General features: G+C 40.5%; 1 protein-coding gene across 1 annotated transcript; it reads left to right on the top strand.

Moving 5' to 3' along the window:
* The first annotated feature begins 8428 nt into the window (after positions 1 to 8428).
* On the top strand, positions 8429 to 11410 carry LOC118807645 (adenosine receptor A1-like). Its single transcript, XM_036569681.1, has 2 exons — positions 8429 to 8815; positions 10729 to 11410. The coding sequence occupies exons 1-2, from the start codon at positions 8484 to 8486 to the stop codon at positions 11408 to 11410; spliced, it is 1014 nt and encodes a 337-aa protein (XP_036425574.1). The 5' UTR covers positions 8429 to 8483.
* The last annotated feature ends 966 nt before the right edge of the window (positions 11411 to 12376 follow it).

Genomic DNA, 12376 nt, shown 5'->3' with positions numbered 1-12376 from the left:
CGTTATAAACATTTTGGGGCCATTTAAAATCCTCTTTAGGGACCACGCCACCAGACCCCCCTGGCACAGGCTTTGCTTCCCTATCCATGAACTTCTAGTGGCACCCCTGATCATTCAGTGAGTAGCAGTGCTGTGTGGTTCTTCTTGCCTCTTAAGGTGATAGGGTTAGAAGTTAGCGTTAGGGTTTAGTTGAGGCTTAGTTGAGGCTTCTCAACTGTTATTTCCACTTCCTAAGTAGTAAACTTTATTTTCTTCTTTCTTCCTCCTTTGGCTACCATGACAAGCTTGTATTCTTACATCTTCCTGACCTCGAAGGCAGTTAAGAGCAAATAGAGGTGTGGCTATCATGTCCAGCACATATTACCAAAAGAACACAGACTGGCTGCTTCACTGGTTCTGGTCTTGGATCTCTTTGCTGTCTATTGGCTCCCTCTTTTCCTAATGGTCACTGTAAGATTATATGGTCTTAATATTGAGGTGCCCCCTGTTGCTATTGACATGGGTGTCCTACTGTCTCACGCTAATTCAGCAGTTAACCCCATAGTTTATAGATAGTTTAGGATCCCCAAGATAAAGGAGGCATGTAGGAAGCTGTGGAGAAGAGTTTATTATGCCAGAGAGCAGCAGCAGAGTGAACAGAACAACACACAGAATAACACACACAAAAAACAAACAGCAGTTCAGAAAACGCTGCTACAAAAAACAGCAGAACAAAAGACAGCGGGGCAGAAAACAGAAGTGCCCTCCACAAATATTGGCACCCTGGTAAACATAAGCAAAACTGGCTGTAAAAAACTGTCTTTATTGTTTATCCTTTTGATCTTTCATTAAAAATATTAATTAAAATCTAACAAAGATTGAAAGAACAAACCTAAATCTTTGCAAGGACTACAGCTCTGAGTCTTCTCCTATAAAGCTTAATGAGACTGGAGAACACATTGCAAAGGATCTGAGAACATTCCTCCATAAAGAATCTCTCCAGATCCCTCAGATTCTGAAGCCCACACTTTTGGACTCTCCTCTTCTTCTCATCCCAGAGGTTTTCTATAGGGGTTTAGGTCAGGGGACTGGGGTGGTAATGGCAAAACTTTAATTCTGTGGTCAGTGATTTTTTTTTTATTGATTTTGAGGTATGCCTTGGAACATTGTCTTCCTGGATGGTACAAACTATGGCCCAGTTTAAGCTTCCAGGCTGAGGCAGTCAGCTTTTGATTTTATGTCTGCTGGTACTTGATGGAGTCTGTGATACCATGTATCTGAATAACCTGTCCAACAATATCACAGATTCACCACCATACTTCACAGTGAGGATGAGGTATTTTTCTGCATGGTTATCTTTGTGTCCACACCAAACTCATTTCTGGTGTTTGATGCTAAAAACCTCTGTTTTGGTCTCAACCATAGAACGTGGCTCCACTGAAGGTTCCAGTAACGTTTGACAAACTGTAGGAACTTGAGTTGTTGGTCATTGACAGTAGAGACTTTCTTCTGGAAACCTCCCCAAACAACTTGTGGTTATAAAGGTGGTGTTTGAATTTTTTTTGGGAGACATTGTGACTCAAAGATCTAACTAATATCTGCAGATTCTTTGTTCATTCGAACCATCCTCCTCACTGTGCGTGCGGTCAGTATAGATATATGTCCTCTTCCTGGCAGCTTCTTAATCTCCAATTGTTTTACATTTCTTAATTATTGCCCTGATACTGGGCATTTTCAACTGTTCAGATATTTTTATTGTAGCCATTTCCTGATTTGAGCAGATCACCAAATTTTTCATCATCAAAATCCTATAGCTCTACATCAACATCATTGCTGTATTCTCTGGTCTTTCTCATAGTGACGTATGACTAAGAGAATTTGGCCTCTATTTCATCTTATATATACAACCCCATTTCCAAAACGTTGGGACGCTGTGCAAAATGTAAATAAAAAACAAAATGCAATGATGTGCAAATAATTTAAACCCTAAAAAAATAGTAATTGAAAATAGTATGAAGACAATGAAACAAGTTTTGAAACTGGGAAATTGTATTGTTTTTTGAAAAATATATGCCCATTTTGAATTTGATGCCAACAACACGTTCCAAAAAAAGTTGGGACGGGGGCAACAAAAGGCTGGTAAAGTTGTGTAATGCTAAAAAACAAACACCTGGTGGTTAATTGGTAACAGTAACATGATTGGGCATAAAAGAGCATGACAGAGAGGCTGAGTCTTTCAGAAGTACAGATGAGCAGGGGTTCACCACTCCTGCATGAGCAAACAGTGCAACAATTCATGAATAATGTTTCTCAACATAAAATAGCAAAGAACTTTTACTTTTCATCACCTACGGTACATAATAACATTAAAAGATTCAGAGAATCCATAGAAATGAATAGCAAAGAAGAAATCATATATAAACAGGATCCAGAAATGCTGCCACCTTCTCTGGGCCCGAGCTCATTTAAAATGGACTGAGGGGAAGTGGAAAAGTGTCTTGTGGTCTGACAAGTCAACATTTAAAAATTCTTTTTGCAAACCATGGATACTGTGTCCTCTGGGCTAAAGACCACTCAGCTTGTTATCAATGCACAGTTTAAAAGCCAGTATTCATGATGGTATGGGGGTGCATTAGTGCACATGGCATGGGTGACATGCACATCTGTGAAGGCACCATTAATGCTGAACGATATATACATATGCTGCCATCCAGATGACATCTTTTTCAGGGAAGTATTTGCTTATTTCAGCAAAACGATATCAAACTACATTCTGCATGTATTACAACAGCATTTCTCCATATTAAGAGTCTGGGTGATAAACTGACCTGCCTGCAGTCCAGACCTGTCACCCACTGATAATATTTGGTGCATTATGAAATGAAAAATATGACAAATGAGCCCCCAAACTGTTAAGCAGCTCAAATCCTGTATCAAACAAGAATGGGAAAACATTTCACTTTCAAAACTACAGCAATTGGTCTCCTCAGGTCCCAAACACCTACAGAGTATTGTTAAAAGAAGAGGTGATGAAACACAGTAGTGAACATACCCCTGTCTCAACTTTTTTGGAATGTGCTGTTAGCATCAAATTCAAAATGGGCAAATATTTTTCAAAAAACAACATTTTCAACATTTGATATGTTGTCTTTGTAATATTTTCCTTCAAAAATTATGGTTTACATGATTTGCATATCATTGCATTCTATTCTTATTTACATTCTGCAGAGCGTCCCAACTTTTTTGGAATTTGGGGTTGTAAAACGCAACATTGTACACCACAACCGTTACACTGGTACTTAACAATAATAACAGCAACAAAGATGCCCTCGTAAGTATTTCACAGAGCTTGCAAAGTGGGTACCTTCGTTCTGGGTGTTAAGCCCACGACACCTCCAGAAAGCTCAACTGTGGTGTCTGGCGTCCCAGACCCACTCCCTCTATAGCCACAGGGTTAGGACACATATCAATATCAGAAACAACAACAGACACACCTCAAGATACACATAAGCATTACTGAGAGACTTTCCCACAACAAGCATGTTTCAATGTTTGCGTGTTTGTTAGTATTGTTAAATAACACTTTTAAAGGTGACAGTGCATCCTGTTGTGTTATACTTTGGCCACTGTAGGAGGTCCCCTACCAACAGTACAAGATTTTCAATGTCTTTTCCTGTGTGCAACTAGAATTGTCCACACACACACAGCAAGATAACATCATCTTGCAAGCAACAAATCAAGCCATTACAAGCTGTAACTTGCACATTTCCTGAACCCAATAAAACACAGGCTGAATAAGTCTCACACAGAGACGGAAAACCTTGAAGTCAACAGAGTACAAATGTCTGCCTATGAAATAAAACCACTGAATGTAATATTACAGCCAGTGAAAAGTAGGAAAAATTAGCTATTTTCAATAAATTATTAAATGATGAAGAAGTGTAACATCTTTACATTTTTTGTATATTTAATCATATCACATCAGACGCTCAGGGCCTAGCAGGTGGTGGCTCTTGGTGGAAACCCTGGCCCAGCCGAGCAGTCTGATTGTGGTGGACTCCACTATATGGAACCTAAGGAGCAGGGCTATGGTAACACACTGCCTTCCTCACACTATGGTTTCGTAGATCTGCAGTAAGCTTCCTGACATCGTACCCAACCATGAGACAATCAAACTTATTATTGTGCATTTTGATAAGCACAACAGTCTGAGCTCCTTAAGAGGGATTTTCATGAACTGTTTAACATGCTTGGGAGACTAAACTTAGAAGCTCGTCAGTGGACATTTTTCTGACTCAGGACTCCAGCATGTTCCTTAATCTTTTGCATCTCAACACTTGTGTTACATTCCCCTCAGATGTAGCTAGGGGTGAAGAGGAAATAACATGGCATGTGATGGGAACGTAACATATGGGGGCTCGTCTGGGATGGTTTTCCAGGATGATTTGATTTGATTTTGGGCATGTGATGTCGGATGGTTCGGGTCGGACTTAGTTTGTTATGCACTGTACTAGTGTGTGCCTGTTGCTGTGTTCTGGACTGTGCTGCTCTGCCTAGCTGTAGTAATTGTAACTGTAGACAGGATGGCTACAATGATTTTATTTGTAATCTGAGTTATGAAATGCTAGAAACGTGCAGAAAGGATGATTTAGTCTCTCCAGCTTGCCACTTCAATCTCTCGATTTCGAGGGCTTTGTTAAAGTCAGAGATCCGCAAGTATTTTGCTTGAACCAGCGAGCAAGACCTGAGGACCAGCTCGACATACATCAGCCTGACCATGAGCAATTTCCTGTCACATCATATGATAACCCTCAGCAGACTCACAATGATTCTTTACAGCTAAGACACTGTGTGCCTGAGGACATAACCAGGTTTGCACTTTAGCATGCAGTGGGCTGACAGTGAAGAGTCAGCCTACCTACACCAGGCATCATTATCACCGTCAAAGGACACATAGTATCAGTTCCATCACAGGAACACCTATGATGTTTCACCTCTGATGTCATCGCTGTTGGGATTTTCAGAGACAATGGAAGAACTGGTGTATGCAGGAACTAAGGTGCTTTCCCAGTCAATAACACCAAGCCCTCAGGTTTCTCCCAAGAAACAGTGGGCATCTCCATCTCCTAAACACTGCCCCCCAGCTCAACCACCTCAGCCATGACCTCCATCCGACAGAGCACTTCGGCCAGCGACAGCACCATCCACATCTGTCATCTCAGTTAATCTCAGTTAACAAAGCTGATAATGGCAAAGTTTGATATCTCCAGAGTCCCTGGCGTAGTTAAGTAGTAGTGTAGTAGTGATGATATTCGTGAAAGTTTTCAAAACAAGCTGGGGCCCATGGCACCTGTAGCTTATCGTATTCCTGTCCTGATTGGTAATAGAATGAACAGAGCTCATTTGAGTCACTCTGTATGTCAGCCTATTCCTACAGCTGTTGCTCTTCAGTGAAAATCTTATTTGAGCCCTAAGTCCACCATTATGAATCTAGTGCTACTAAATATTAGGTCACTTGGAAACACATCTTTTATAAGTAATGATCTTATTACTGCACGTAACCTGAACTTCATGTTTCTAAATGAAACTTGGTTAGACTATGGCAACAGTGCAGCTGTTCTTTTAGAATCTACCCCTCCAAACTTTAGTTTTATGAATGTATGCAGAGCTAACAGAAAAGGTGGTGGAATAGTACATTTCAGTGCAAACAGCCCTTGGAAACTTTCTTTTGAATACCTCAGTACTGTGCTAAAAGGTACACCCTATATTGTATTATTAATTTATGGGCAAACTAAGTACTCTGTTGACTTTAGTAATTAATTTACAGAGGTGCTAGTGCTTTCTTATTACTGGTGACTTTAATGTCCACATAGATAACCTTGTGGACAAAAAAACTTTTGGTCTGACCCAATTTGTGAAAGAGCCAACACACAACTGTGGGCATACACTGGACTTGATTTTTAGCAAAGGGCTGAATATTCCATCTGTTGTTGTCAAAGACCTTGTTATTTCTGACCACTTTTGTGTCTTTTTCAATATTGCAACTTATTCAGCTGTTCAAAAGGTTTCTAACTGAGAACACTGGGGAACTGTTTATGATGGCTATAGATAAAATACCATTCATAATATCTGATTCTAGCAGGTCCTTGGATGACCTCAGAGTCTCATTCCAGTTGTCCGTGCCTGGTAGGGTTTAGCCCGCCACCCTGTCAAGAAAGCTTTTGTTCATTACCCAAAGCTCATAACGATAGGTGAGGGTAGGGATGTGGATCGACCAGTAAACACTATGGCTCAGCTTCTCTTCACCATTACAGTCTGGTACAGTGACTGCATTAATGCTACAGCCTGTCCCAGCCTGCAGCCGATCTCACAATCCCTCTTCCTCTCACTCGTGAACAAGACCCCGATATACTTAAATTCTTCCACCTGGGGCAGGTCCTTTCCCCTTAACTGGAGAGGGCATGCCATCCTTTTCCTGGAGAGGACCATGGACTCAGACTTGGAGGTGCTGATCCGCATACCAACCATTTCACTCTCAGCTGTAAACTGCGCCAGTGTGTGCTGGAGGCATCCATACAATGGAGCCAAAAGAACATCATCTGCAAAAAGCAGAGATGACATCTTTCATCCTCCGCACATAATGCCCTCCTAACCTTGGCCACACCTTGACAACATGTCTGTGAATATCATAAAAAAAGAGTGGAGACAAGACACGACCTTGAGAGAGCCTGACTTGATGCCGAGTATACGGACACAGCTCTCACTCCGAGCATACAGAGACTGAGATACAGAGAATGGCCTGGAGTAGTGGCCAGGGCACTGTATACTCCTGGAGGACCTTACACAGAATACCTTAGGAAACATGGTTGTACGCTTTTTCCAAGTCCACAAAAAACAAGTAGACTGAGTTGGCAAACTACCATGTCCTCTCAACAATCCTTGCCAGGGTGAAAAGACGCTCCATTGTTTCATGTCAGGGATGGACCCCACATTGTTCCTCTTCAGTCCGAGGTTTAACTATCGGTCTTTCCAACACCTTGGCATAACCTTTCCCAGGGAGGAAGAGCAGTGTAATACCCTGGTAATTGGCAACCTCTTTCTGGTCCCCTTTCTTAAAAATCAGGACCACCACCCCGGTCTGCCAGTCCAAGGGTACTGTTCCTGAGGTCCATATGACATTGCAGAGGAGTGTCAGCCATGACAGCCCAAATTCTGGGCGAATCTCATCTACCCCCTCGAGGAGCTTGCCAACTACCTCAGTGACCTCCGCCAGGGAAATGGTGTCTGATATCCAGTAAAGTGAATGCCGGAAAGCTGAGTGTAAACTGTGATGCACTAATCTTCAAATTCAACATTTAGAAAGAGAGACTTAATAACTACAACTTTGAATCATGTAAAGCCAGGCAGTCTTACTTATCTGACATTATTAATAAACATCAATAATGGCCATACCTTATTTACAATCTTTGACAGTCTAGCACATCAACCAGCACAGGCAGACTAAACTACTTTCTGAAGAGGAATGTAATGAATTTTCTGCTTTATGTAGTAATAGAATCCAAAAGATCAGACAGGCTATCAACACTACTTCTTCTATGAATAGAGCTAGTCAGCATATACTACCTCAAAATCAACATATATAAAATGAAAATGTCCAAATGTCTGTTATTGACCTTAAGACCCTAAAGGAAACAGTTCAGCTTCTAAAATCATCCACATGCGGTCTTGATGCTCCCTGGGCCCCAGAAAACTGCTGTGATTGATCTTTTTAAGGAGAGGCTTAATCTAGGTGTCTCTTGCACTTGTACTTTGTATGCGTTTGGGATGCAGCCTGAGTGATTTGAAGTCAACTGCCTTAAGTGGCGGGCAGTAAAAGTTCAGGCAACTGAAAGTGGCGGGCAGTAAAAGTTCAGGCAACCGGTACAGATCCGACTAAACTGTGCTGTCCTCCAGGGACAATTTTGAGCTTACACAGTTTTGTACTGTGGCATATTAAGCATTAAAAGCTTCATTTAGAGAAAAATGGGGGCAGGCTGTCTCACTCTGTTTAACTGGCCAGAGGGGTGGACAAGCTTCAAGCAAGGGTGGCAGTGTCCACCCCTGAGCTCCGTCCCTGGTCAGAGCAAACTGTCGTTTTCCTACACTTGTAAGTGATTTAGCCACACACTAAAATTAGAAACACTTTTGAATTTAAAATAATTTGTATAGTTTTTAATAATATGAAAAACTAAGGCCTTTTCGATATTAATTCTGATAGTGACATTCTCTTGCAGTTTCTCATTTGAGCTTGGGCATTTATGAAGTGTAAGCTCACTTCCTCCAAACTATTTTTGGATGTGTATTGTGTGCGCATTTTATGTGCATGTGTGGTTGCAAGTGTGAAGTTTTCTCGCTGTATCTCGAAGGTCCATGCATTTCATCAGAGCTCACAGGGAGGTCTAGTCACAGCCAGCTTCTTACACTCCATCATCACCATCTGTACTGGCTGATCTTTTTCTCTTCCAATGGGTAGCAGTGCTGTGTGGGTCTTTTTGCCTCTTGAAGTGATCATTGCTGTAGCATGTTGTCTGGGCAATGCGCTGGTGATCTGGGCAGTGTGGACATGTGGAGCTCTCAGGCAGCCCACCTTCTGCTTCATTGTGTCCCTTGCTGTGGCTGATTTCCTGGTGGGGTCTGTGGCCATCCCCATGGCAGTGCTGGTGGACATCAGTATGAAGATCCCTTTTTATGGCTGCCTTTTTATGTGCTGTATCATCATAATGCTAGAGGTGGCTTCTGTCTTCTTACTCCTGGCCATTGCAGTGGACCGTTTTCTCCGTGTGCGCATCCCTCTGAAGTGAGTTGTACTTTGTCTGTCTATATAAATATATATATATATATATATATATATATATATATATATATATATATACATACATATATATATATATATATTAGTGCTTGAAAGTTTGTGAACCCTTTAGAATTTTCTGTATTTCTGCTTAAATTTGACCTAAAACTAGTCCTAATAGTAGATAAAGGGAACCAAGTTAAACAAATGGGCCAAAAATATTAGACTTGGTCATTTATTTATTGTGGAAAATGTTCCAATACTACATATCTGTGAGTGGCAAAACAATGTGAACATTTGCTTTCAGTATCTGGTTTGACCCCCTTGTGCAGTAATAACTGCAGCTAAACGTAACTGTTGATTAGTCCTGCACATTGGTTTGGTGGAATTTAGCCCATTCCTCCGTACAAAACAGCTTCAACTCTGTTATGGTGGTGGGTTTCCTCCCATGAACTGCTTGCTTCAGGTCCTTTCACAACGTTTCTAAGGGATTAAGGTCAGGACTTTGACTTGGCCATCCAAAACATTAACTTTATTCTTCTTTAACCATTCTTTGGTGGAATGACTTGTGTGCTTAGCACCGTTGTCTTGCTGCATGACCCATGTTCTCTTAAGTTTCCGCTCATGAACAGATATCCAGACATTTTTCTTTAGAATTTGCTGGTATAATTATTATAATTACAATTATTATAATGAGTTCATTGTTCCATCAATGATGGCAAGCCATCCTGGCGCAGATGCAGCAAAACAGGCCAAAACCATCATGCTACCACCATTGTGTTTCACAGATGGGATAAGGTTTTTAAGCTGGAATACAGTGTTTTCCTTTCTCCAAACATAACGCTTCTCATTTAAACCAAAAAGATCTATTTTGGTCTCATCCGTCCACAAACATTGTTCCAGTAGCCTTCTGGCTTGTCCATGTAATCTTTTCTCCTTGCAACCCTGCCATGCACACCATTGTTGTTCAGTGTTCTCCTGAAGGTGGACTCATGAACATTAACATTAGCCACTGTGAGACAGGCCTTTAGTTGCTTAGAAGTTGCCCTGGGTTCCTTTGTGACCTCACAGACTATTACACACCTTGTGATCTTTGTTGGTCAACCACTCCTGGAGAGCGTAAAAATGGTAATTTCTTGTTCATCAAGGTACAAACAATGTAAATGTTCCCTCAAAGATACAACAATGGTTCTAAGGTCCAATTGTGAACCTTAAATATGTTTTTACAGGTCAAAAATACGTATTTTACATTTTCATAACCTCATGTTTTAAAACAGAGCGATAAAATAAAAAGCCTGGAGACGAGACGGGGTGTGTGGAGTCAGTACAACTTAAAAAATATAATTTCAATGGATTATGGTACAATTATGTTCCCTGACTAAAGGTACTGAGATGTGCCCTTGAGGGTACCACCACAGTGACAAGAAGGGTACTGCCCCAGAGATAGTTTACTACCTTTTTTTTTCTGAGAGTGTAGATCCCTGTTCTTTTAATTAAACAGGGTGGTTGCTTACACCTGATTGCCGCCCTATTGATTGAAAACACCTGACTCTAATTTCACCTTCAATTTATCTGCTAATCCTACAGGTTCACATACTTTTGTCACTCATGTAATATTGGATCATTTTCCACAATAAGTACATGACCAAGTCTAAGATTTTTGTCTCATTTGTTTAATTTGGTTCTTTTTATCTAATATTAGGACTTGTGTGAAAATCTGATGAAGTTTTAGGTCAAATTTATGCAGAAATATAGAAAATTCTAAAGGGTTCACAAACTTTCAAGCACCACTGTATATTCTGAAGTGTTTCTTTGAAATTATTTTGTAAATCTGATACATTAGTTGCACTTTTCAATATTTTTGAACAATTTAAGAATCAGAACAAAGAAACTGATTCCATTTTTTACTTCTTTCCCAGGTATAAGTCTACAGTGTCTAAGAAACGCTCTTGGATCGTGGTGGCACTCTGCTGGTTCACTGCTGCGTTGCTGAGTTTTATCCCCATGTTTGGATGGCACAACCCTTTGAGAGCAGACAGTAATAAATGCAGATTCTTTAAAGTTATCTCCTATTCATATCTAGTTTACTTCATATTCTTCAGCTTATACCTTCCTCCATTGGCTCTCATGACAGGCTTGTATTGTTACATCTTCCTGACCACTCGAAGGCAATTAAGAGCAAATATAGGTGTGGCTGGTAAGTCCAGCACATATTACCAAAAAGAACACAGACTGGCTGCTTCACTGGTTCTGGTCTTGGGTCTCTTTGTTACCTGTTGGCTCCCTCTGTTCCTCATGGTCACTTTAAGATTATATAGTCATAATATTGAGGTGCCCTCTGATGCTATTGACATAGGTGTCCTCCTCTCTCATACTAATTCAGCAATTAACCCCATAGTTTATGCGTTTAAGATCCCCAAGATAAAAGAGGCGTGTAGGAAGCTGTGGAGAAGAGTTTATCATGACAGTGAACAGCAGCAGAGTGAACAGAGCAACACACAGAATAATACAGACACAAACGCAAACAGCAATGCAGAAAACACCGGAACAACAGACAACAGTACAGAAAACAGAAGTGCTACACAGGAGTCAGATTTGTAAAACTCTACTTCAGCTGATGACACATATACACTCACCCAGCATTTTATTAGGAACACCTACTTTGTTTCTACACTTATTGTTCATTTTTATCATCTCCACTTACCATATGGCTGCACTTTGTAGTTCACAAAGATAGTCCATCTGTTTCTCTGCATTACTGTTCATCTATAGGAAGAACCAGTTGAAGTTTTATTAAAAGGATTTTGATCTAAAACGTAAAGCTAGATTAGCTGACAAACTAAATTAGCTCTTGTGCCAGCTAACAATTTTTGCCAAACAAACGACAGAGATTTTGAATAAATATTATGTTAATCAGTAATCAAATAGATTAGATAATGTAATCAATAACCAAATAGGTAGTATTGGCTAACAGAGAATATTAATTCTCTCACAAAGGGTTGGCCTTAGTCTGTCTGTGTAGGAGATTCTAGACACTGGAAAGTCCCCTGGGTTCACAGAGAGGCCTGCGTGCACTTCCTGACTTACTGTAAAAACCAGTTGAGACCAGTTTTAGGAGTGACCTCAACATGCAATGACCAAACTGATGAACGAAGAGATATGCCTATTGGAGAATGAGCTAATATCAAAATTTGAGAAGTAGGGTGGGGAAATATCAAACTACCCCAGATAAATGGTATATAACCTGTTGTTTTGAACACTATTTGTGCAGTTGGGTCTCTCGAGACCCTGTGCCACCTGATGCTTAAATAAAGAAGAATCTTTTTCCCCTCTTCAACAAACTGAGCATCTGAAGACTCTTTCCTTTTTGACATATTTTGAGAACTTAGAACAGTTGTTAGTGTAAGTGTTTAGCCAGTATTAAAAGATTTCTTTTTATTCATGATAATATTATGTTGGAGGCCTGGGGTTGAAGGGGATAGCCTTTGGTACACAAACTACATGTGTTGGCTGAACATAGCACTTCGGGAAAACAGCCCTGACTTCACATTACGTTTGTTGGTTTTA

The sequence above is a fragment of the Colossoma macropomum genome, unplaced genomic scaffold (assembly GCF_904425465.1).
Source record: "Colossoma macropomum unplaced genomic scaffold, Colossoma_macropomum, whole genome shotgun sequence".
Classification (NCBI taxonomy): domain Eukaryota; kingdom Metazoa; phylum Chordata; class Actinopteri; order Characiformes; family Serrasalmidae; genus Colossoma; species Colossoma macropomum.
Note: the sequence above shows the minus strand (reverse complement) of the source record. Positions and strands in the feature narration are given on the sequence as shown.